Source organism: Thermothielavioides terrestris, chromosome 1, assembly GCF_000226115.1.
Source record: "Thermothielavioides terrestris NRRL 8126 chromosome 1, complete sequence".
Classification (NCBI taxonomy): Eukaryota; Fungi; Ascomycota; class Sordariomycetes; order Sordariales; family Chaetomiaceae; genus Thermothielavioides; species Thermothielavioides terrestris.
Window position 1 is genome coordinate 3,919,294 of NC_016457.1, and position 24,128 is coordinate 3,943,421.

General features: G+C 58.6%; 9 protein-coding genes across 9 annotated transcripts; 3 read left to right on the forward strand and 6 right to left on the reverse strand.

Annotated features, from left to right (window-relative positions):
• Positions 1-167: 167 nt before the first annotated feature.
• THITE_2108121 (uncharacterized protein) lies at positions 168-2,424 on the reverse strand. Its single transcript, XM_003649495.1, has one exon. It carries the CDS (start codon positions 2,152-2,154, stop codon positions 331-333), a length of 1,824 nt encoding a protein of 607 aa, XP_003649543.1. The 5' UTR covers positions 2,155-2,424; the 3' UTR covers positions 168-330.
• A 1,603-nt stretch (positions 2,425-4,027) lies between these two features.
• On the forward strand, positions 4,028-6,181 carry THITE_2108123 (uncharacterized protein). The gene is made up of 2 exons (XM_003649496.1): positions 4,028-4,101; positions 4,602-6,181. The coding sequence occupies exon 2, from the start codon at positions 5,003-5,005 to the stop codon at positions 6,098-6,100; it is 1,098 nt and encodes a 365-aa protein (XP_003649544.1). The 5' UTR covers positions 4,028-4,101; positions 4,602-5,002; the 3' UTR covers positions 6,101-6,181.
• Positions 6,182-7,749: 1,568 nt separating this feature from the next.
• THITE_2153075 (uncharacterized protein) lies at positions 7,750-10,982 on the reverse strand. Its single transcript, XM_003649497.1, has 3 exons — positions 10,819-10,982; positions 10,265-10,546; positions 7,750-10,205 (listed from the first exon to the last, which is right to left on the reverse strand). Exons 2-3 carry the CDS (start codon positions 10,520-10,522, stop codon positions 8,355-8,357), a joined length of 2,109 nt encoding a protein of 702 aa, XP_003649545.1. The 5' UTR covers positions 10,523-10,546; positions 10,819-10,982; the 3' UTR covers positions 7,750-8,354.
• A 2,294-nt stretch (positions 10,983-13,276) lies between these two features.
• Positions 13,277-14,251, forward strand: THITE_2108132 (uncharacterized protein). The gene is made up of 3 exons (XM_003649498.1): positions 13,277-13,432; positions 13,578-13,674; positions 13,845-14,251. The coding sequence occupies exons 2-3, from the start codon at positions 13,602-13,604 to the stop codon at positions 14,111-14,113; spliced, it is 342 nt and encodes a 113-aa protein (XP_003649546.1). The 5' UTR covers positions 13,277-13,432; positions 13,578-13,601; the 3' UTR covers positions 14,114-14,251.
• THITE_2108135 (uncharacterized protein) lies at positions 14,252-15,301 on the reverse strand (the record flags this gene model as incomplete). Its single annotated transcript, XM_003649499.1, has 1 exon — positions 14,252-15,301. The coding sequence occupies one exon, from the start codon at positions 15,296-15,298 to the stop codon at positions 14,390-14,392; it is 909 nt and encodes a 302-aa protein (XP_003649547.1). The 3' UTR covers positions 14,252-14,389.
• Positions 15,302-16,629: 1,328 nt separating this feature from the next.
• THITE_2108136 (uncharacterized protein) lies at positions 16,630-17,242 on the reverse strand. The gene has a single exon (XM_003649500.1). It carries the CDS (start codon positions 17,183-17,185, stop codon positions 16,799-16,801), a length of 387 nt encoding a protein of 128 aa, XP_003649548.1. The 5' UTR covers positions 17,186-17,242; the 3' UTR covers positions 16,630-16,798.
• A 1,522-nt stretch (positions 17,243-18,764) lies between these two features.
• Positions 18,765-20,690, reverse strand: THITE_2108137 (uncharacterized protein). Its single transcript, XM_003649501.1, has one exon. The coding sequence runs from the start codon at positions 20,102-20,104 to the stop codon at positions 18,866-18,868; it is 1,239 nt and encodes a 412-aa protein (XP_003649549.1). The 5' UTR covers positions 20,105-20,690; the 3' UTR covers positions 18,765-18,865.
• Positions 20,691-20,959: 269 nt separating this feature from the next.
• THITE_2108138 (uncharacterized protein) lies at positions 20,960-21,873 on the forward strand. Its single transcript, XM_003649502.1, has one exon. The coding sequence runs from the start codon at positions 21,065-21,067 to the stop codon at positions 21,749-21,751; it is 687 nt and encodes a 228-aa protein (XP_003649550.1). The 5' UTR covers positions 20,960-21,064; the 3' UTR covers positions 21,752-21,873.
• Positions 21,874-21,995: 122 nt separating this feature from the next.
• On the reverse strand, positions 21,996-24,089 carry THITE_2038677 (uncharacterized protein; the record flags this gene model as incomplete). Its single annotated transcript, XM_003649503.1, has 5 exons — positions 21,996-22,148; positions 22,218-22,820; positions 22,886-23,266; positions 23,373-23,560; positions 23,612-24,089. 5 exons carry the CDS (start codon positions 24,087-24,089, stop codon positions 21,996-21,998), a joined length of 1,803 nt encoding a protein of 600 aa, XP_003649551.1.
• Between the last annotated feature and the right edge of the window lie 39 nt (positions 24,090-24,128).

The following is a 24,128-nucleotide window of genomic DNA, read 5'->3' on the forward strand; positions in this document are numbered from 1 at the left end:
TCCATCCATCTTGTTCGTAGGTGACGTAGATATGGGTGCTTCCCGGGACGGGTATGTGTCTGTCGAATCTCCTACAGGTAGGTATGCGCTCAATGGCAATGCACACATTGCAAGCGATGCTCGCGGTGTCGCTGCGGCATCTCGGCTGGCAAGTCGGCTTCTTGGGACCGTCGGAGCCACCGTCAGCGTATGTATCATGTCCGGTCGAAACCGGGGTTATGGACGGGTTGAATCCCCCGTCTGAGTTGGGAGAGTTGTCTGCCTTCGCAACGCCCCATTCGGATGTGCCGGTCAAGTCGTGGTCAAGCGCAGCGCAACTGAGTGGTTCCCTCACGACCCCTTTCTTTCTGGGGGATTGGGCCGGTGCATGCCAAATGCCACAACACGGTCTCGTTTTGGAAGAGGCAAGCGCAGACTGGGTCCCGCTGCTTCATACCAGGACGTAGAGCGAGCAGATCTGCAGGACAAGCAAGATGTCAGCCACGGAAGTTGTCCCATGAATGGAAGAGACCACGCGGGTTTACTTACCAAGCTCAGGCCCAGGATCATGCTGCACCAGAAGCAGACGTTGTTGAGAGTCTTGCGGCCTCTGACCCACTTCGTCCGCTGCAGCATGACGATGGGGAGCTGCAGCATCTGGCACACGAAGCCGTAGCCGCGCAGCTTCTTGGTGATGCAGGCCATGACGATCTCGTGGCCGACGGCGCTGATCAGGAAGGTGATGACGGTGGCGTTGGCCTTGCCGATGTGGGGGCGGCTGGCGCTGTAGACGTGGCGGCGGAGGAAGCTGTAGACGGGCACGTTCCACTCGCGCGAGAACTCCATCCAGTCGGTGCTGTTCCACCAGTCGCTGTAGAAGTGGCGGTCGGCGAAGCGCGTGAGCTCGGCGAAGGCGCCGAGCACGTACTCGAAGATGACGAAGAAGACGAGCAGGAAGGTCAGCATGAAGGGGAAGAGCAGCCAGGAGATGGTCTCGGCGAGGACGAGGAGCACCTCGAGGGCCGTCAGCGGCGAGTCGGCGCTCCTCAGCGACGGGTCCAGTCGCTGAGAGGCGTCGACCAGGGCCGGCAGGATGAACTCCTCCGAGATGACGGTCAGGAGGAAGATGCAGCCAAAGACGGCGACGATCTTGGAAAAGAGGCTCTGCCAGTCAATGCGGTCATTGCGCGGGTACTCAATCTCGTAGCAGAGGGTCGGGCAGCAAAGGTAGTCGAAATAGTTTGCCCACGTCAAGTTCGCGGGATAAGTGATGTTGCCGATGGGGCTGGTCAGCTCTCGTGCCAAATCCTCGCGCAACTGGGCGACCTCATCGGCATCCCCGAGGCCGCCGTCCGCACCCTTGCCTTTTCCCCTCGCTTCGGCTCTGTTGGGGCTGACCGTCGTGCCCATGGGGTTGTCCGCGGACGGGTAGATATAGGCCGGTGCACGCGATGCAGTGGCGGGATCGTCGAGGGCACGCAACCTCTTCTCTGTCTCGCTCAAGTGGCCGTTGTAGAAGACATACGAATGCATCTTCATCAGCAGAACCATGGTGTGGAGCAGCAAGAAGACCTGGGCGGTCCACGTCCAGTCCAGCAGGAAAGGCACGGCTATCCAAACCGCCAGCCACACGACTTGATAGACGCTCATGATGGCCATGCCCCCCTTTGCCCACGTCAGTGGGCTCTCTGCCGAGGCAGCGCGGAAGATCCTGTGCAGAGGCAGAGAAACAGCAGTGCTCGCGACCATCAGAAAGTCGGCAATGGCCAGGTGCCACAGCTTGACGGTGAACAGGCTCCAGATCTCGACGCGGAGCGGATATCCCGTATCCTTGATATTGCGTAGCATGGTAGTGATGGCCATGATGGCCAGGCCGATCCAGAAGAGGTTGAAGAAGCCATGAAAGTCGCGATAGTCGCTGTTGGGGTCGAAATGAGAAACACGGCTCGCGAACTCAATGGTCGGGAAGATGCGACGGCGTCGCTCGGCGCGCACCTGTTTGCGGGCCGTCGAGAGGGATTTGACCGAGGGGGGTGCATCGACGGGAACGGGCGTCGAGCGGCCACTGCAAAAGCACGCAGGAGTGAGTGAGTCTGATTGCCCTCTTCCACGGAAAACAGGGTAGCTCGACGTATTCTCAGCCTGCCTACCTCGTCGTCTCCGTGACATGGCCATTGCTGGGGGTTTCGAGCGTGCCGTTGGGCTCGGAGGTACTGCTGATATGAGACAGTTGGGAATGGATGGGCTTCCGGGGCCGGGGCCGCACAACGTGGTCGCCGGGACCGTCCGAGACATCGGCCGACGTGGACGCCATGGCGAACGCGAGTCGGTGGGAGTGAGTGATGCGGGACAGCAACCACTGAGGTATCCTTATCAACAACCTTCTTCCCCGCTTACGCCGTCCTGCTTTGCGAATCCAACGCTGGAATAAATAGTTGCCGGCAGCCAGGATTCCTGCTCACTGCTTACTGCTCACTGCCTCCGGAGTTCGGACTCAGTAGTCGCAAAGCGGTGTCGCACTCGCAACGTCAGATGAACTCGGGGGCTAGTTCGGTATGAGCCGGCTGAATCACTCTCGGAAAGGATGCTGAATTGATGGCGGGATTCCGCGAGCCAATGCCACTACACGCTGGGTCTCGAGGGTTAATCGACGGCCATGGCTTTCATTCTCCCACAGCAAGGTGCTGCTCAACAGCCACGGGGCGGAGGGTGAGCACTGCGCATCTCTTTTTTTCTGGCAGAAAAGGTTGCATTCCAGGCTCCAATTTCCATCTCTGACCAACGATCGGCCTCGGCAGGTGTCAAGTCGCTTCAGCTTCAACCCAAGTGCGAAGCTCACTTAAGATAACTACGTCACTGCCACGTGACCTGGCTGGAGCCGGACAGGGGACGCGAGCCTCCTCCAGGACCCAATTTGAACTGAACGTTACTGTGGAGTTCGCAGGATGGACGCCCTTCGCCCACGCAGACGCTGCGGGTGCCTCGGACAATTCGCAGGGGCAATGAGCGCTCTCGCCCGACGACCGTTTCTTAGCACAGCACACGGCCACTGCATTGAGGCACCATTGAGGCACATACGCTGTACTGGAGTCTCTTTCTCGGGGAGCACCGCCCGCTCCTGAATCTTAAAGACTTGCATCGAGGCAGTGCACTCAACCGCCCGATACCCGGTTGTGCCACACACGTTGTCAAGCCGCAAAGTCGTTTGTGTGACAGCCGGGATCATCGTCACCGAAGGCGACCAATTGCTGTCGAGCGTTGGCCATCGTGGTGTTGCGGGGTTCAGCGAGCGGTTGCATGCCAGACGGATATCCTGACCCCTTTTCTTCAATTTTTATTTTTGCACATGCGAGTCCGTCGACTGGGGATGAAAGAGTCGCCACCATACTTGACTGCCTGTAGAGCAGCTAATCCAAGGTAAGAAACAGGTGAGCAGCTCTGTACACAGCTCTTTCAAGATGTGCACCAATGCATTGCAGAGTGTTCGGCATGAGCCTGGATGATGGGCGATGCTTCAATGGCACACGAACCACCTAAAATTGGGCGGGCCAAAGCGAGACGGCGCGGAATGCGCCAGCCGATTGTTCTCTGCTAATCTTGGCGATGGGGGTCGTCGGTGCTTCTTTGAGCCTCTGATTCCCAAAGCTGGACTCGGGGCTTCGTTGCTCTTTATCAGTTTGCCCGTTTTGTCCGAGTATGTGACTCCCGGGTGCTGCATTGTTGGAGGCGGCAGCTTAAGATCCGACGGAAGCCGTCCATGCCCCAATTCCTTCCTCGTTGCCCATGCATTGGACAATATCTGGTTACAGAAAACTATTCGAGTGTGCAGGTTACAGCAGAGTCAACGTTGCGTCGGATCCTGCTTGCTGTTACAAGCGCCCCCATCGTGTTCGGCCCACACGCTGCAAGTTACAACCTACGCTACCTTCCCTACAACAGTGCACCGTAACACAGATATAACCAGCCTTTGCCGGCGGCGAACCTCCACCCCACCCTACCTACGCTAGGTAGTGTAGGTCCAGTTGCGACTGCCAATTGAAACCCAGGTGCGTGCGCCAGTTATCGCTCTTGAAGCGAAAATTTGATCTGCGTTCCCGGCTTGTGTCGGAGTCCTCCGTCCCGGTAAGTACCGTACCTAATCTCGTTGCCTCAACGTTATCTGCTTCAGACAGCAAGTGCATTTTTGAAAATTTGGCCCCACTTGCCGCTCATGGTAGCGCAACGCACCGCAGCGCGCCAAGGCTGCGCCATCAGGCCCACCAGAAATCAGGGCCCTGGGCAAGACACTGCACGGGCGTCGTTGCAACCTGCTGCAACCGCGCAGCGTCTGCGTCACGCCGCCCCGGCGAGGTCCCGTCCTCGACACCAATCTACCAATGCTTGGCATCCTGCTGCCTTGATGTCGACTGCAAGCGCAGCCATGTCCCCAACCCCTCTGCAGCACCAACCATCCAGTTTCTCCTCTGCCGGACGCGACGACGACCCCAGCGGCCACAATGCGCACTTCGTGGACGCATCAGCAGCGGCTGCGATAGCCGCTGCCGCCGAGGCCGTCAACCGGTGCAATGCGCAGGCGAACGCGGCCATCGACATCACCTCCTCTGACCTGTCTCACCCTCCAGGTTCCACCGCATTGTCCGCGAGCCCCATCCAGTTCCGCTCCTATACCATTGCGCCGTCGCCGCCCGCGCCCGCGCCCGCGCCGTCCTCCGGGCCTCCCCCCAAATCTCCGCCGGCCGTGCCCCAGGATCCGGCCCCCGAGCACTCGAGCCACCTCACCCAGTCCCCCGAGTTCCTGCCCTACGCCCTACAGACGGATCTCCAGCCAGTCCTGCCCCTCATCCCGCATTCGACGCCAGCCAAGTCTCCGAGACGCCCGGCCCTGAGCCTGCAACACAAGTCCTCGGCCCAGTCCCTGCGACCCGTCTCAAGAACGCCCAGCCTCAAGACCGGCAGCATCTACGGTGCCTTCGGCTCTGCCTCGGCCGCCAGCTCCACCGTTCCGAGCCCGGTCATTTCCGCCATGGGGGACGTCACCCCTCTTCCTTCGCCCTTGCTGTCAAGCGACTCGCCGGGGCCGTGGAGACAGCTGGCCAGGCGGACGTCGCAAGAAGCCGTGCCTCCCACCTCAGAGTCAGCCAAGGGCGAGCCGACTGGTTCTGCAACCGATTCGAAGAGTCCGAGCAAGGCATACGAAGCACTCACGTCATGGCCCGGTCCAGGTGACGGCGCCAGTCGAGACAACGACGGCGGCCTCGCCAAGCCTCCAATACCGCACACTAGGAATCGAAGCATCAGCGAGTACATCCCGGACCCCATGCTGATACCGAAGCGCATGTCGACTGTGTCCGGCATCCGTACCAAGCCCGAGATCCAGGCCGTGGCGGAGACACACATGCGCCGAGAGCCCCACCTCTCCGAGGCGAGAGGCCTGACGCCCGTCGAGAAGCCACCGACGCCGCCTCCGAGCGAGTCGTCGCTGAGCGCCGCGGACTCATCGTCGGCCGCCGGCTCCGGGTCCAGCACCCGCAGCAAACAGTCACGGGCCGAGTTCTTCGAGGCCTATGGTCGCTACGACAAGAAGCGCCGGCGTTGGCGCGCCATCAGGGTGCTTGGCCAGGGCACCTTCAGCCAAGTCTACCTGGCCACGAGCCAAACGTCAGCTTCGCCGCCCGACGACGAGGACTGCAGCCCAGGCAGCTGTTCACAGCTCCAGGAATCCCTAGGCGGACGCCGATCCCTGGTAGCTGTCAAGGTTTGCGAGCACGGCCCCCGCGGCGGCGCGTCCGAGGACCGCATCGAGATGAGCCTCAAGCGAGAGCTCGAAATTATGCAGAGCATACGCCATCCCTCGCTCGTGCACCTCAAGGCCTGGAATATCGAGCCAAGCCGGGCCATCCTCGTGCTCAGCTACTGTCCCGGCGGAGACCTTTTTGACGTCGCCACCCGCCATCGCGACCTGCTCACGCCCGCCCTCATACGGCGCATATTTTCCGAGCTGGTCGGCGCCGTCACCTACCTCCACGCGCAAAACGTGGTGCACCGGGATATCAAACTAGAGAGTGAGCCATCTCCCCTCCCCAACCCCCCAATTTCTGACCGTTTCCAGATGTCTTGGTAAACCTCCCCCCCTCCGAACTCTCGACGATCCCGTCCACCAACTGGACCACCTACCCGCACTCGGTCATCACGCTCACCGACCTGGGCCTCTCGCGGCGCATCGCGCCGGACGAGAAGCTCGAGACGCGCTGCGGCTCCGACGACTATGCCGCGCCCGAGGTCATCATGGGCCAACCCTACGACGGCCGCGCCACCGACGCCTGGTCGCTCGGCGTGCTGCTGTACGCCCTGCTCGAGGCCCGCCTGCCCTTCGACCCGCCCCCGTGTGGCGGGCCCGCCGCCGCCGCCCTCGGCCTCGGCCTCGGCCCCGACCGCCACGCCGTGCAGGTCCGCATGCGCAGCCGCACCAGCCACCGCATCGCCCGCGTCGAGTGGCGCTGGTTCGAGTACGGCGTCTCCCCCGAGCGCGACGGCGAGGGCGAGGGCGAGCACGAGGCCGACGTCCGCCGCTTCGACGCCAAGGGCCTGCGCGGCGCCATGGAGGTCGTCGAGGGCCTGCTCAAGCGCGCCCGCAGTCGCTGGCCCCTGGCCCGGGTCGCCGAGACCGAGTGGGTCAGCGGCGGCGTGTGCGTCGAGGGCGGCGGCGGCATCCGGTTCAGGGAGGAGGAGGAGGGCGAGGAGGTCTCGTGACCTTTCTTTCTCTCTTCTCTTCTTTTTCTTCTGCTTCTTCCCTCCTTTGGTTGGGTTGGGTCCAGTTCTTGCTTTGGCGCCCGCCCCGCGTCGGCGCCGACGTGGAAAGGCGACCGGCCGGGCGGGCGCGAGGTGAGTGGGGTGATGATGATGATGACGATTGAGAGGCTGACGTTGACCTGCTGCGGGACGTAATTGGGATGGGATGGGATGGCTTACGCTTCACGGGCAGACTTTTACACGTGGGAGAGGGTCGGTTTTAGAAGGTTGCGGGAGGAGGTAGTCTGCTGCGGACGTTGATTCTCATGGCATGGCGAGACTCTGGACGGCGGTGACCTGGTTGACCTGGGTCTGACATAAGGGAAGGACGGTTCCCCATCATAACCTGATTCATTTTTCTCTTTTTTCTTCCTTTCTTGCTCTTGATGGGGAGCATGTCTTATCGCCCGACAGATTGTTGTTGTTGTTTGTCTGTCCGGATCGCCCTTGCCGATTAGGAACCGCACAGCTTACTTGCCTTACTCTACCTATTCGTTTCCACTTGTAGCATATTTCCTTTCTACTTTGCTTTTTCTTTTCTTTTCTTTTCTTTTTTTTTTTTTTTTTTTTTTTTTTTTTTTTTTTTTTTTTTTTTTTTTCTGTTTTTCTTTTCCCTTTTTCCCCTCTCCTGTTTTGTTTTCCCCTCACTGATGATAATGATACAAGAGCAAGAACGAAGATGAAGACGAAGACGGAAAGAGGCGGGCAGAAGACGCAGAGGAAAGAGAAAATTGGGTTCTTGGGGAAAACCAACGATGGTGTCGGCGTTTGGCGTTACCATGTACGCTATATCTTGTAAGAATTTGCACTTATTCCCTTCTCCTTTTTTCCGGAGAAGGAGGGGGATGCCAGGGACGCTCTGTTGGGCATCAATTGCATCAGTAGTTAACTTCTTGACTTATATATACATGTCATACTTCCCTCTTCCTTGGCCTGCTGCTGTATAAGTACTGCCTTGCGTAGCTTGCCGTCGTATGCGCTCATATACTTCCACTCCGGTTCTGTTTGCCCAAGCTGGCGAGGACTTGTGTTCTCGAGTCGATTTACATTCAGAACTCGTCAAAGGTGAATTATGAGCGGGAAGCGGAATCTCCTCCCAAGACATGGCAAGAGGTGCAGCAGCTGTTGGTTGATCTAAACGAAAGCTCCACCGTTAACGGCAATTCCAAACCTCTCACCCCAACAACACTGGCTACATTCCTCACCAATTCCAGTTGTATCATACATAGGGTTTGAAGGGCGCTGGGCCGGCCGGCACATCTCAGAGAGTCTGATCTCCATACTGACGGCAGCAACTGGCTGGTTGAGTTCAAACACTAGCGGGCCTCACCTAGCATGCACGATCAAACCCTCAGAAGGGAGCGTAAAATCAGACGCTCATTCCATCTACCCGATGTAATTGTGTCTACGTCAAGATCATGGTCACCCCAGTCCTAGACTAAAGTTACAGAGCAACAAAGCCGCAAGGGAAATAGGCGAGGCCGAGGAAGCGACGATGCAGATGGGTAACTAAAGTGCCATAAAAAAAGGAAGACCGCTTAACTCCGATTCCCAATCCGGTTTTCCATTCCCAGTCATGTCATCATTTAGTCAACCTCCTCCATGGCGCTGTCGCCCGTCTCGGCGGCAGCCGCGCCGGCATCAGCGGCAGGCGCGTCCTCGGCAGCCTCGGGCTCCTCGTCCAGGTTCAGGCCGAGCGAGACAAGCTTGTGGATGCGCTCAGCAAAGCCAGCAGGCTCCTCGATGGTGAAGCCCGAGACCAGCAGAGAGGTCTCGAACAGCAGCTGGACAATCGACTTGACGGTCTTGTCGTTCTCACCGTCGGCCTCGACCTTCTTCTTGAGCTCCTTGATGATGGGGCTCTTGGGCGAGATCTCGAACGTCTTCTTGGACGACATGTAGCTGCTCATCGAGGTGTCACGAAGGGCCTGGGCCTTCATGATACGCTCCATGTTGGCAGACCAACCGAACTGGCCGGTACGGATGGCGCAAGGAGATCCCACCAGCTTGTGGGAGACGACGACCTTCTCGACCTTGTCGCCGAGAACGTTCTTGAGCGACTTGGCGAGACCCTCGTACTCCTTCTCCTCGGCCTCGCGCTGCTTCTTCTCCTCCTCGGTCTCCTCGAGCTCGAAGTCCTTGGTGATATCAACGAGCTTCTTGCCCTCGAACTCCTTCAGCTGGGTCATGGCGTACTCATCGATGGGGTCGACCAGGAACAGAACCTCGAAGCCCTTCTCCTTAAGAGAGTCAAGGAAGGGAGACTTGGCAACGGCCTTGATCGACTCGCCAGTGATGTAGTACATGTTCTTCTGGTGCTCGGGCATGCGAGTGACGTAGTCGGCGAGCGAGGTCTGCTCGTCGCCAGACTTGGTCGAGTGGAAGCGCAGGAGCTTGGCGAGGGCGGCGCGGTTCTGAGAGTCCTCGTGGATGCCGAGCTTGATGTTCTTGGAGAAGGCGCCGTAGAACTTGTCGAACTGCTCCTTGTCCTCGGCGATCTCGTTGAAGAGCTCAAGAGACTTCTTGACGATGTTCTTCTTGATCACCTTCATGATCTTGTTCTGCTGAAGGGTCTCACGAGACAGGTTGAGGGGCAGGTCCTCAGAGTCAACGACGCCCTTGATGAAGCCGAGCCACTCGGGGATGAGGTCGGTGGCATCGTCGGTGATGAAGACGCGGCGGACGTAGAGCTTGATGTTGTTCTTGGTCTTCTTCGTCTCGAAGAGATCGAAGGGAGCGCGCTTGGGCACGAAGAGGATGGCACGGAACTCCAGCTGACCCTCGACCGAGAAGTGCTTGACGGCGAGGTGGTCCTCCCAGTCGTTGGACAGCGACTTGTAGAAGGAGGCGTACTCCTCCTGGGTGATGTCCTGGGGGTTGCGGGTCCAGATGGGCTTCTGCTTGTTGAGCTCCTCCTCCTCGATCTTGGTCTCCTTGACCTTCTTGGTCTTGGGCTTCTTCTCCTTGTTCTCCTCCTCCTCATCAACCTCCTCGATCTTGGGCTTCTTGTCCTCACCCTCCTCGACCGTCTCGGCCTCCTCGTCGGGAACCTCCTTCTCGGTCTCCTTCTTGACGTGGAGGTAGATCGGGTACGAGATGAACTCGGAGTGCTTCTTGATCACCTCCTTGATGCGGCTCTCATTGAGGTAGTCGGTCTGCTCGTCCTTGAGGTGCAGGATGATCTTGGTGCCGCGGCCAAGCGGCTCGCCGTCGGTGTCGGGGATGATGTTGAAGGTGCCACCGGCGCTCGACTCCCAGATGTACTGCTCGTCATCGTTGTTCTTGGAGACGACAGTGACCTTGTCGGCAACGAGATAAGCGGAGTAGAAACCGACACCGAACTGGCCGATCATGGAGACGTCGGCACCAGCGGACAGCGCCTCCATGAACTGCTTGGTGCCAGAGCGGGCAATGGTACCAAGGTTGTTGACCAGGTCCTGGGGGCAATTGTCAGTCTGTGTGGCGGGGACTTGTTCGAAGCCGAACAGAAACTTACAGCCTTGGTCATGCCGATACCGGTATCCCGGATGGTGAGGGTCTTGTTCTCCTTGTCCGGAATGATGTCGATGCGGAGGTCCTTGCCCGTGTCCAGCTTGCTGGGATCGGACAAGGCCTCATAGCGGATCTTGTCGAGCGCATCAGAGGCGTTCGAAACAAGCTCCCGCAAGAAAATCTCCTTGTTCGAGTAGACGGTGTTGATGATCAGCGAGAGCAGCTGAGAAATCTCAGCCTGGAACTCGAATGTCTCAGCCATGTTGTGGGTATCTGGGTTGGGTATCTGACGATTGAGGAGTTAGTATATCTCGTTGCGACAAGAAAGTCGGTCTGCTTCAGCGGGGTTGGCGGAAGTCGACGGTGGGAGGGGTTTGTAAACAGTTGCCGCACCAAACCGCGCAGCAAAGCAAAAAAATGCCCAGGAATCGAAAGAGATGAGGGAATTGGGGACGCCGTGGTGGGAACTAAATAGGGAAGGAGAGAAGAGTGTACAGAGGGAGTGCGTCGACGAGGCTGAGGGCGGGTTCGAACTGGCATTTGGCGGGCTGTACTTACCACAACGGCTGATGAATTGTACGATGGCTAGCGATCTACACTTCGAAGACCTTCCGGGAGTCAGGAAATAGGGCAAGACAGACGAAGAGGAGTGGTTTGGAAGATGGAGAAGAGTTGGAAGGAGAAAGAATGGCGGGATTCGTGGCAGCTAAAATGTCTTCGCGGGTTGCCCTGGGCTGTGCTCGGGGAGAGTTTCCACGAGATTCTATCGCCCAAATTTCTGCGGCGTTCTTCTGATTCGCTTCTTCTCGCCTCCACAGCAACGGAAGACCCCCGCTGATTGGCCAGTCTTAGGAGCTCCCCGCAGGCAATAGACCCACCCTGAGGCTGCCAGCGGAACAGGCTCAAAGGAGCGACTCAGCCAGCAGTTTCACAGCAATTCGAGACAATGGCAGAAACGCCAGGGCAAGTGGGTAGAGAAGGTCGAGAATTCCTTGGGTCCCACTGCGGCTCACCCCAGTTGTTTCCCGTCCGTTTTGGCAACAGGCAAACAGAGAAGGCTCCAGAAGAGTCAACCCCGCTTGCGAGGCTGAAACGAGGCTGGTCCTTGCGCGGACTGCCCCGCAGTTGCCTCTGGGGGGCCGGGAAGGCGGTCAGCGCTCGGCGTTGAGGCAGCACCCTGTGATGTCTCCTTCGCTTTTGCAGAGAGCGCGGCTGCAATTATGAAAACGCGTGGTATTTGTTTTTACGCATTCACTATGTCTTCTCTTACATAGATCAGGTATGTATGTTCCTCAAGCTAATAGCGCTTCAAATGCTGTGCGGCGCACCTGGCGGCATGCGGGGCACCACAGGATTCGAACATAACCTCGGTCTGGTAGTTACCTGCCCGGCAGCTCATCGGTTTGAAGCGACGCCCGTTGTGCCCGTTCACAGATTGGCTTTGCCGCCGCTTGTCAAGCCCACAGAGTTCCTTCTTCTCGCCACCTCTCAGCCCGGATCTACTGGTGAACAGATATTACTCGCGCGGTATGCATATCCGCTTCCGCATATCCCAGGGCAACCCGGTGGTCTCGCAGGTTTCGAGCCCCAAACTGAGCCCAACGAGCTACGGGCCGAGTTGGCGGTTATATAGCAGTTGCTGTCGTGGATCGAGGCCCGGTGCCAACAGCGAGATAGCTGGGAATCCTCCAGCGGTCAGGAAACTGAGCCGGTGGTTGGAATGGTGTCTCAAACCGGCGGTATTTCTACAGGATTGTCAAGGACGGCATGGTTCCTGACCGGGTGTGATCTCTCGGGTCGAAGAAGTAACCTCCCCCTATATGACTGGCAGGGGGAGGTGAGGTGCGTCAGCAGCGCATCGACGCCGCCCAAGCAGTGATACTCACCGGACAGCTCTATCGTGACTCCAGCACCCGAGCAACACTCTGCCGGCGAGGACGGCCACCGACCATTTGGGCGGTCATCGGTGCAGCGCCTTGTCTATTGGTCATCTTCACCCGCAGCATTCGACGATTTGGCAGGTGCCAACCTCATGGTACTGGGGTGAGACCCGCATAGAACGGTAGCGAATGTGATCATGGGTTTCAAGTGGTCTCCCGTTGCCGTTGCTGTGGCGTAGACGAAGAGGGCTAACACGGCATTGAAAGATACCAACGTAGGCGGCGAGTTGCGTGACGCCCCGAGTTCATCAGCGTCAAGCCGAACTGGCCTGAGAGATACACCGAATATGCCGTGACAATATACTTCACCACCTGGTGGAACTCATTAGCTACGGCATTGACAGGAATAGAGGGGAGAAAGATTCGGGGCACCTGTAGCGCTCCGCCAGATGACTGCAGCTGTCCATCCTTCGAGACAGTATTCTCGGCGTTGGTGCCACGGCAGGACATGTTGTACAGCCGTATCTCGAGCGGTGCCCGCAAACCGTCAAAGGCGCCGTCGACGTCTTGTGAGCTTGGCGCCTTCGGAAGGCGGTCCTCTGCGGGGAGAGAAAAGACCAGGTATGGTGGAGAATCCGCCAGCGCCTGTCCGCCAGCTTTCATCTGCTTTTCTGTGTCCATCGCTACTGCTCTAGGGCCACGTCGGGGCGCTCAATATGAGTAGAACTCGTCTCCATGATGAGGCAGTTTCCAATTGCCGCTTTCTGTCACGGCGGATGCAGTTCTTCAACAAGATAGACAGTAACTAAGGTACCAACATGGTAAAGAGAGCCTGCTGGGGTGGACAGGCCTGGGTAAGCAGCCCTTAGGGTCTGCCTGGGTGCCCATCCGAGTGTAGGCATGCATTGAGCAATCAGCACGGTATGGTCACGTTCTTTTCTCAGACTCAATGTATACCAAGCCATGGCCACAAGTGTAGGCGGGCGATTCCCCTGGTGTGACGCCTCAAACAGCGGATGCTGTTCCGTGCAAGTCCCAAGCGTGGTGATTCCCATTGATCTGCACCCCAAGCGGTAATCCTGCCCTGCCTCCCCCCCTGCCTTCCCCGCTGCCCAGGGTTTTTGCTGTGCAACCACATCACATTTGAGCCAAACAGAAGAGGAAAGCGCATGCGAATCGGAATGCCGGCATCGAAACACGTTCCATGAGGAAGGAGGGCTGTGTACACTATCCGTATTCCCTGCTTGAAAGGAAGGCTGCTGTTGATCCCTGCCTCCTGCCGATTGCGTCAGGTACATACAGTGCGGACATACCCCATAGCTACCCCACCTTAAGTATCCCACCAGTCCTCTGCGCCCCTCCCTCTCCCAGTTCCCTTCTTCCTCGCACAACTCAAACCAGGCACTGAATCAATCAATTGACACGAATCAACCCAAGCATCAGCAGCTTCGCTCAGCCAAAATGACCATCCCCCAGATCGCCGGTCTTACGGTCGAGGTCCAAGCGGAGGGCAGTGGCCCCGAGACCAAGCGCGGTGAGTTTTGCAGCTTGCCCTGTTACCCCGCCTCGCTGCTGCTGTTCAGTTAAAGCTACCCCTCCCCGGCCGGCTCTGCGACCACATACACCACCACCTGCAGCCTTGCACAGCTAGCAGACACCCACCTGCTACCAGAAGCACACCGACTGACAGACAGCCCAACCCAGGTGATAACATTGACGTGCACTACAAGGGCACTCTCACCGATGGCAAGAAGTTCGACTCGAGCTACGACCGTGGCGAGCCGCTCAATTTCACGGTCGGCGCTGGGCAAGTCATCAAGGGCTGGGACGAAGGCCTGCTGGGCATGAAGGTTGGCGAGAAGCGCAAGCTCACCATCTCCCCGGAGCTCGGCTACGGCTCCCGCGGCGCTGGCAACGTCATTCCCCCGAACGCCACCCTGATCTTCGAGACGGAGTTGGTCCGCATCAGATAATCAAGCGGTGTGCGTCGTCATGAAGGGTGTCTCGTTTGCGAGAAGTCATTTCTATTAGGCGCAAGACCTCGCTCGAGGTCGTTGCATGGGTTCCTCCAAATGGAGGGTTGAAAAATCGAGACACCTCTCTCGAGCAGCTTCGTGCCATGCTTGTGTTCCCTGTAGAGGTCCAAGTGACTCGTGCAGTGCCCCGCCGACGCCGTCGCCAAGTGAGTCCCGAGTAGAAATTAGAACACGCAATCGTACACGTCTTCGTGATCGAAGGACCCCCACTTTTCACTCGTCTATGACCGTCTCTTCCTCCTCCTTTTCCACCGGTGTTATACAATTCCCCAGTTGCCTGTACCGTCTATCAGCATACGCCAGCGCAAACCTCTCGCCCGTTTCGCTCCCATCCTTGGACACACCCCCAACAACCTCCAGCACCTCCCCCAGCACAATAACATGATCCCTCACCCTCACCCACCCCTCACCAGCCGCCCCATCCCCCCGCAGCAGCCGGCACCGCAGCACACACAGCACCCCGTCGCCCTTCAAAACCGGCGGCTCTCCTGCCTGCCCCCCGTCCCCCTCCCCAAAATCAACCTCAACACCACCAGGGCAACCACCACCACCACCACCGCCATCACCGCCGGCGGCGACCAACCGCTCAAACACCTCCCTGCCGCCCTCGCTGCCGCGCGCCAGCCAGTCCGCCACGCGCGCGCCAGCCGCGTCGCCCCGCAGCACGTGCACGTTGAAGCGCCCGCTGGCGGCCAGCGCGTCGAACGTGCGGCTCGGCACGGCGATGTTGAAGGTCACGACGGGCGGGGCGCCGGGCGGCGCCAGCGTCAGCGACGTCAGCGACGACATGGTCATGGCGCGGGGGGTCGGCGGCGTGGTGCGCGGGTCTGTTGCTGTGCAGACCGTCGCCGGGTGCGTGAGCAGGCGCATCGCGGTGAGGAAGTGCTCGGTTAGGGTGGTGGTTGTTGGTGGTGGTGATGGTGGTGTTGAGCTGGTGGTAGCCGGTGAGGAGGAGGAAGTGGGAAAGGGTTTTGTTGAGGGCGGCTGTGGTGGGGTGAGCGTGAAGGTTCGAGGGCGGCGGTGGCGATCAGGTTGTTTGGGGAGGAAGAGGTGTGTGGTGGTATGGAAGGGCCGGTTGGGGAGGCGGAAGGAATCGGTGCCTGCAGACTGGTGAGTTAGCATGGGGGACTACGATTATTACTGTTGGGATCATTATAGTGAACGTACCCTTCGAATGGGATATCGTTTTGGGTATTGTAGCGGGCCGCGTGGTGATGGTCTTCGGCCACATCACGGCACGGTTCGGGCCGGAGCCATAGCTGTGCCGGACCACAAGAGAACGGCGGAGCGCGTGCTCAGCGGCCGAGCCCACCAGAACGCGGCAATTGCTCATCTCAGCTCCATGAATGACAGGGCTTCGCGATCTAGGCGCTCGGCAAACTAATGTATGCACGGATTATGTGTATGTACTCCCGTATTTGCTTTCCGCCGAAAACGCTAAGCAGGGCTTATCGCTGCGAACCGTATTTGGTCATGTTGCAGTCGAGATGCGGTTTTGCCCCCGAAAGTCCCCAGAACCGGTCGCGGTTTAAGGACAAGGAACCGCACCCTTTGAGCAACAGCGAAGACCAGGAACTGTCCAGGAGCTGTTGATCTTGTCGGGAGGGCGGGAACCTGAATCTGAACCTGATAGCTAATGAACTTTTCTTTGGGTGCAATTGCTGACTCAGCAGAGTTGGGTCACATGTGAAATTTCTCAGTGAACAGTGGTTTCGGAAATCATCTCATACCCACTCTGTTTCTCATTAGGTACTGTGTAGTACGGAATATTTCCAGTTCCCAACTCAGCGCAGCCATTTAGAGTTGCCCGCTGAGCAAACCCAAAGCTGTGGCTAAGCCAGGCGATGGAGTTGCATAAGAGGGCTCATGATAAAGAATGGGAAAAAAAAAGGAAAAAAAGAGAGAAAAAGAAACAAAAGAATAAGAAGAAAGGAAAAAAGAAAAGAAAAGAAAAAGAAGAAGAAGAAACAAAAGAATAAGAAAAAGGAAAAAGAAAAGAAAAAAACGAAAGAAAAGAAAAAAAAAAAAAAGAAAGAAAGAAAGAAAGAAAGAAAGAAAGAAAGAAAGAAAAAAGAAAGAAATAAGAATAGAAAAAAGAAAATAAGAAACATACAACACCGGGGATTCGCTGGTCGTCACCGACCCAACTACTAATCCGGCCCTTGCTGGCTTATCTAGGGGAGAGCGGACGGGATCCCGAGTTTTCCAGCAGGTATGGTCGTATGTAACAGCCGCATCGTCTACTTAGCATTATGTAGAGAACATCGAATAGGATCCCGAGCAAAGTTGTGCTCATGACATATTCCGTAAGCCTCCGTCTTTCAGGTCGGCTCTCGATGAACCTATCAAGATGATCCGTGTCAAGTCAAAACAACGCGCCCACGATGAGTCCACAGCGCCAATGCATCATGCCATCCAAACCATTCCGCGAGCCTGGAAAATACAGATGAGCCTGCCCACCGTTGCAAAACTGCCACGACCGCTTTGATGAACCAGCCCAAACCACGATCATAGTCCCATCACCTGCTGCCGTGTCGCGCATCGAGATCCCATGCAATCCCTCCTGTATCCGTCTCGGCAAGATTCATTGCAGATTGGTGCCATTCTGAAAACCGGCCTACGTCAACTCTCGTCGGCACTGCCGTCATCAGGCGGGTCTTTGAAAGTGACCTTCCGGGATTTCCGTTCCGGAGCCTCAGGCTTGTTCTTGGGGGCTGTTGTCCCTGGAGCCTCGCCGGCCGCACCCTCTGGGACCTCCTCGGCTACGCTCGGTGACGACGCGCTTTCTCGAGTCTCCCCAGCCGCGGTATCCGACTCAGTTGCTGCTGCCTTGGCTTCCGCTGCCTTGGCTTCCGCTGCCTTGGCTTCCGCTGCCTTGGCCTGTTTGAGTTCCTCTCTAAGCTTTTTGTACTCCCTGAACCACTCTAGCATCTGTTTATTCTTGCCACCCGCGTTCAGCTGACCCGAAACGTACGCCAACTTCGACGCGATGTCCTGGGCCGAAGTCATGGTGGTCGGCTTGAAGTTAGAAATCCGGGAAGCTCCGATAAAGACGGCGAGGATATCCGGAGTCGCCCGGATGGGAGAGCGCACGCGCCTGACGATGATCGTGGTCGAGGAATGAAGTAGCTAGAGGCCGCCGCTGGCAAGATTACAGCGAGGTAGAGCAGTTATGTGAGCCGAGTTGGCTGGAAGAGAGAGGGGGAGAGAAGGGAGAGAGGGGTCGGAAGCGAGAAACCTGACGTCTCGACAGAAAAAGACCGCCGTTGTAGTGTTGAGTGCGCCGTGGCCTGGGTAAGTGCAGGGGTGAAGGACGCGAGGGGAGAGGGCGGTGATGCAAGGTGGGCTGGTGAGCTACTTGGATGGTACACTACTAGGAAAAAAACCCTCTCCACTAACTGCATAAAGGTGGAAGGCTGAGGAAACCTGCGGCGCAGGGGCAGGAATAGCCTGACGGAAGAGTGTGGTCACACCAAGTCTACACACCATGTACATACACGGGACAGCGTAGCTCAGGTAGTGTGTATGTACGGTACCTACTTGCTGAGTTCTATGAGTGTAATTCGAACCTCTACACAGAAACGGTCAACCTTGTCGCGCTGGTGAACAAAAAGCTCCAAAAGTCAAGTTTGGTATACCTGAATCACTCCCCCGCTCCACGAATACCTACGGAGTCGCACACTACACTTAGAGAGAAAAGTCACCGTGGGCCTTCCTTTCCCGGAACGTGTGGTGCAATGAATGGGGCGCAGATGCCCACGCCAGGGAGAGTTGGCCCGACAGCGAGGGCCGGCGATGCCTTGCTCCCTTCACGTGTGAAAGGCCTGTGGTGATCCGCGATGGGTGAGTCAGACGAGACTGCCAACGTGCCGGCCGCTTGAACAGCAGTCAATGACAGCTGCGAGCTAACCATCGGACAGGGATGTATCAACATCGACGAGTGTAATAGCTCAGGGAATGCGAGCTGTGTCAAATAGAGACTCAGCTCAACAAATGTGACACACACAGAGCCTCGACCTGCTCAACTGCCCGTTAGACACGGTTTCGTGCTTGCTGATTACTCTCCACCCACTGCAACTCCTACTGGAAACACCTGCGTATGCGTGGGACAGTTTTGTCGTTGCAGCCTACTTGTTGTGCGCAGCTGCTTCTCTGGCCCTCTCCACCACGGACTCAGTTGACTGGGTGGCTTCCGGGCCAGGAACGCTGAAAGTGATGAGACAGTTTTGTGCCCCAGAGAGCAAGACCGAGTGCTCTTGGATGATTCTCTGTGACAGAGAGCATGATTGGTCGAGGACATGATGCAGGCTTGTGTCCATACATCGCCACCCAACAAGCTTTTCACGAACCAATGTCGGCTTAGAGTCGAGATGCCGAGGCGTCCTAAAAGGAGTGGCTGCCCAGCATTGCGGAGTGCCAACAAGTATCTCTCTCCGTTGCATGTCGCGTCCGAGCCGTGCAGCGCGGCGTGGGCGTGCAGGGGGTGAGGCAGATGAGAGGCGGATTGGTCTCCCGATTCCACTCGCGTCCATGTAGCCGTCACCCTCGGCAAGGCTCCCGCCTTTTGACGAACGGCCATCGCGGGATGTGCGATCCTCCTTAAAATCCCATCCTCCTCGGAGGTAGGATTTGGCAGTCAACGTGTCAACTGACCGAAATAAACCACCAAACTAGCGGCCCAGCGAGAAGCTATCCAACACTTATCCCGGATTGAGCCCTGGTTTTGCCCCTCGCCTGGACCAATGTGCAACTACGTCGAGTACAAGATAATATACAAGGAATGCGAGAAGACACCAAAGCATGTAACTTGGAGAAGGGACCACGACCGGTGCGATCAAGCCAAGCAGACCGGTTATGTCTGCGCCGATGCCCAGCCGGCGTTGGGCCTAAACGGGAAGCCGATCCAGTTCGCGGCGACTTCTCAGCAGGGAAAATGCCCAAAGTGTCTATCTTGAGGTGAGTCAAGACGTGCGATGCCGCCCCGGCCACCAAGGCCGCGCTGACGTTAAGTACAACGCAGCGGCCAGGGCGATTGTTAGTGTGATGAGGAGCGACGATGAAGGAACCGTGACTGGCGCTGCCGTCGTAACAGGCGTCAGCAGCTGGCTCGTGCCGTCTGCAAGGTCGGAATGGGGATTCTAGAACAGAAGAAATGGTACCTTTGGGGTTTTGGCATCGCTTCAGATCTTTGACAACCTCTCTGCAACTTGCGTATTTGCCTTGCCAGCACTTGGCGATGACCGGACCAGCTGGGCCTAGTGCTTTGGTATCGGGAAAAATGCCCCTGGAATACCAGTCCTTGATGTCCTTGTCGGATTGTCCTTCGTAGGGAAACGTCCCGGTCATAAGCTCATAGATGAGGCAACCGAGGGAAAAGATGTCGGCCTTCACAGACACCAACTCGCCCGGGTACTGGTGGTTCTGCGCGACCCCGATGAGGAGCGGGCCGCCGTCGATGGAGGACCCGGCAAAGTCGGTCAGCTTGGCGTCGAGCTCGGCGCTCAGCAGGACGTTAGCGAGTTTGACATCGCCATGGATGACGCCGGCTTCGTGGACGAAGCCGAGCGCATCGGCCACCTGGACGGCCCAGCGCAGCCGCCGCTGGGGCGTGACCTCCTCTCCGTCGCCTGGCTCCCGGATGAGTGAGCTGAGATTGTACCGAGGGGCGTGCTCCAGGCGGATGCCACGCTCGAAGGTGCCGAAGTAGCGCAGAATGTTGGGGTGGCCCCCGCGCTCGGTGAAGCGCTCGTAGACCTGTTTCTCTCTCTCCACGAGCTCGTCGTTGACGTGGGCTGTTTTCACCACCGTGCTCGAGGCCCTGTCCAGCACCACCAGACCTGTTGAGCCCCAGCCGGCGATGTCCTTCAGGCCGAACCCGGTGGGATATTTTATGTCGCCGACTTCGTATTCTTCGTTTGAGGCAGCCATCGTGAGGCTGGCTTGCGCACAGTGTTGTATGTTCTCTTGGACAGGGAAAGCAAAGTCGGGGTTTGGAAACCCGTCTAATTCTTGCGACAGTACACGTCCTTTGCAATACAGCGGCCTCGGCCTGTTGTCGAGACGTGTTTGTCGAATAACCTTTTGCGCGGGAGAGCATCCTTGTGCAATGGTTTGCGCCGCCACACCTGGATGGCGGCTCATTTGAGGATTCCCCTACCCCCTCGCAAGAGGCTCGTTTACCCCCTGCATTCACGTGGGTCCGACAAATGAACCGCGCAAAAACATCACAATCAATGTCCGCAAGGTGAAGAAGAGAAGTGAAGGGAGAGGCCATAAAGTAGATAGAACAACGCTGGACTAGGTGCTTTACGGAGCAGCCAAGCACCGTCATCCGCCGAGGGTGGCGTGGCCGCGGTGAACCACAGCAAGAATGCTGCCACCGCAGCCATCACCTACGCCCATGATGCCGCCTGCGGCCGCTGTTCCAATGTCAGAATCAAGGAAACATATAGGTAGGTACATATAGTGTATGTTGATATGTATCACGGCCAAGTGGCCTTCCTGTCGAGAATTGTTATCACCCTTGCCTGGCTACTTGGACGACGATGTGTCTTTAGTGGGTCTACCCCACTGCCGTATGGAAACCAGCGCTAACTAACGTTACCGAACCTGACTTGGAAGAACGGTGGCCCGCGCTCAGCATCCATCGATAAGCAGCTCCCGCTGCGCAAGTGGCCATCCCGCCCGCCGTATCAAAATTTCAACGACTCCTGTTCGACGCCGGAGCGTGTGCGGCAGCGAGATACCCGCACACAGATCGCGTCCAACCTCGCGCATTAAGATTGCCAAACGACCAATTGCATCCGCGCTACTATTCTTCCGAGTCGTCCAATCTCTCAACCCGCAGGCCACCTCCCCAAAGCTCTCAGTTCAATCCGCGTTCACAAAATGGGGAAACTCCCCACGACCCTCATGCGCCGGCCGTCGCTGGCACCAGGCAGCTGCCTCCCCTCTACCAGTCCCGCAGCAGCAGCAGTAGCAGCGACAACAATAACAGCATCACCAAGGACACCTCTCGCGCACGCCGCCTTCCCGTGGCCGCCAGCACCGTCCTCGCAGCAACAAGTGCGGCACGCGACCTTCGTGCCGCGGCCGCGGCGGCCGTACCAGTTCACCCAGCTGGTGCAGCTGTCGGACGGGTCGACGTTCACGATGCGCACGACGTCGCCGGTGGCGCTGTACAAGGCGGCCAAGGACAGCCGCAACCACATCCTGTGGCAGCCGAGCGAGAAGTCGCTCAAGAACGTCGAGGTCGACGAGGCCGGCAAGCTGGCCGCCTTCCGCGGGCGCTACGGCAACGTGTGGAACCTCGAGGGCCCGACCATCAAGGTCGGCGAGCAGGCGCAGACGCAACAGCAACAGCAACAGCAGCAGCAGCAGGAGGAGGGCAAGACGGAGGCTGAGAAGGAGGGTGCGGCGGCGAAGGCGGAAGGCAAGCCAGCAGAGCCCGCGACGCCGGAAGATCCGTTCGACTCGCTGGTTGACCTCATCAGCGCGTACGCGACCGAGGACAAGAACCTCAAGGGCGGGCTGAGCGCCAAGGACCAGGCGAGGTTAGACAAGAGGAAGAAATGAGGCGCTGGGGGGGGAGAAACGGATCCTGTAACATAGAGAACCAATCTTTGTATTTTCTGCTGAGCTAAACCAGTCCTGCCGGCACCGGCAAGCCGGTCTGTATAAATGGATTGAGCAACCAAACGGACGCCTGCCGCCTCCTGCAGATATGGCTATGTATAATACAAGAACAATGTCGCCGTATAGGCCACAACCGAACATGATGTCATCAACCCGATGCCGCTGCGATGCATGGTACAACCGTTTAATCCGAGTCCTCGTCGATGTTGGCCCGAGCCCGGTCCACGGCCGTGTCGCCGGCCGGCTTCTTGGTCTGCACCACGGGCGGCCGGTAGAAGACGGTCTCGTCGTCTTCGGCGTCCAGCTGCATGAGGAAGGTCTCCCATTTCTCGATTAACTGGAGCGGACACGTCAGCAAAAAGAAGGGAGAAAAAAAGCACGGCAGGAGCAGCTGTGGTAAACCCACCTCCTTTTGCGCCTCCACGGAGCTCTCCAGAAACGTCTCGACGCCAGACTTGAAATCCTCCACTTTCTCTCGCTCGAACCGGTCCAGCTCGGACCGCATGAGCCGGCCCATGTCCTCGAACAGCAGGCGGGCCTGGTGCACCTTGCGCTCGGCATCCGCCACCTCGGCGTTGACCTGGTTGAGGCGGTCCTGCTGGCTCTTGCCCTGGCGCAGCAGCTTGTCCTGGGCGGCCTTGCGCTTGATCAGCTCCGACTCGGCGCTGTGCCAGCTGTGGAAGGCCTTCTGGCGCTGCGCGAACGCCTGCTTGACGCTGCCGATCAGCCGGATGTACTCGTCGATGATGATGCCGAAGGTGAGCACGTCCTGCTGCGCCTGCCGGTCGTAGACGTCGCGGATCGTCAGCTGCAGCTCCGACAGCGCGTCGAGCGGTCCGGACAGCGTGGGCGACAGCTCGACCGTCGACAGCGCGTGCAGCGACGCGGAGAAGTCGCTCGCCGCCTCGGCCATGGCCTTGCGCTGCGCCACCATGCTGTCCATGGCTTTGAGCAGCGCCTTCAGCTGGTTCTCCAGCGCGTCGAGATACACCCGCCGGTCGTGGAACCACTGCCCTGTTTGTCAGCACCAACCTCCAACCACCCAGGAACGACGAAGACGACGCCTGAACTCACATCATCCTGCTCCACAAACTTGTGCCCCCCGCCAACGCTGAACCCCAGCGAGCCCAGCACGCTCTTGCTCTCGCCCAGGCTCGGCTCCTTCCTCTCCTTGTGCTTGACGTCCACATTGAACGCCTCGCTCTCCAAGAACAGCTTCAGGTCCGCGTCCAGCTGCAGCGTCGGGTGCGCCGCGATCTTGTTAAGCATCTTCTCCAGCGCGGCCCGCCTCGACTCGACAAAGTTGCTCTCGAACCTGCCCACGGCCTGCTTCTCCGGCGGCGGCGGCACCACCACGCCGGGGTTGTTGGCATGCAGCGTGTTGTACAGCCACAGGAAATCGCGATACCGCCGCTTGACCTCGAACTCGGGCTGCCGGTACGCCTTGGACGTCGTCTACCGCGGCGGCCCAAGTCAGCACAAAACCCACCCGCATCCCCCCACCCCCACCCACCAAACGCCAGCTGGGGGAGGAGCACATAGCAAACAATGCAGAACATACCTTGGTCCTGACCGAGTAGACAATATGACTACTAGTCAGATCCCCGACCTTATGCGGATCGCCCACGGAGATATGGAACACGGGCCGGGCGGCCTGCTCGACGCTGACGCTGGGCAGCGTCGCGCTGCGCACGGGGCTCGGCAGCGCGGCCTGCACCGGCGGCGGGCGCCTCCCCGTCCCCGCCGCCGCTCTCGACCCGAACAACCGCCCCTCGCCACCGCCGCCCCCGTTCACATCACCGCCGTCGTCTTCGTCTTCGTCGTCGTCGATACGATGCATATCAGGCGGTCCGGCGCGGTACTTGTTGCCCGCGTGCGCGCCACCGCCGGCGGCGGCGGCCGGCGGCATGGTCGTGCGCAGCGGGAGCTGTTCTTTGAGCGGCGGGGCCGGCGGCGCGCGGCCCGCTCCCGCTCCCGCTCCGGCTGCTGTTGAGGCGTCGGCAGTCGCTGGGGGGGACGGGGTGGCGGAGGCGCCGAGGGGCCCGAGCGGGTCGTCCTCGACGGCCTGGAGGCGGGTGGGCTGGGCGACGAGGCGGCGCGGGGTGAGGCGGGAGGCGCGGGCGGATGTTGGGGTTGTGGTGGAGGTTGGGGAAGGCCCCGGCGCCGTGATGGTGGTGGTCGTGGTGGTCGTGGTCGTGGGCTTGTCATCGGCGGATTGTTGCGAGGAGGCGCCGAGCGGCTCCGAGGGGCTGGCCGAATCGGCCCAGGGGTCTTCCATTGTGAAGGCCGGGGTCGTTGGGGAGGAAATTGCGGGCGG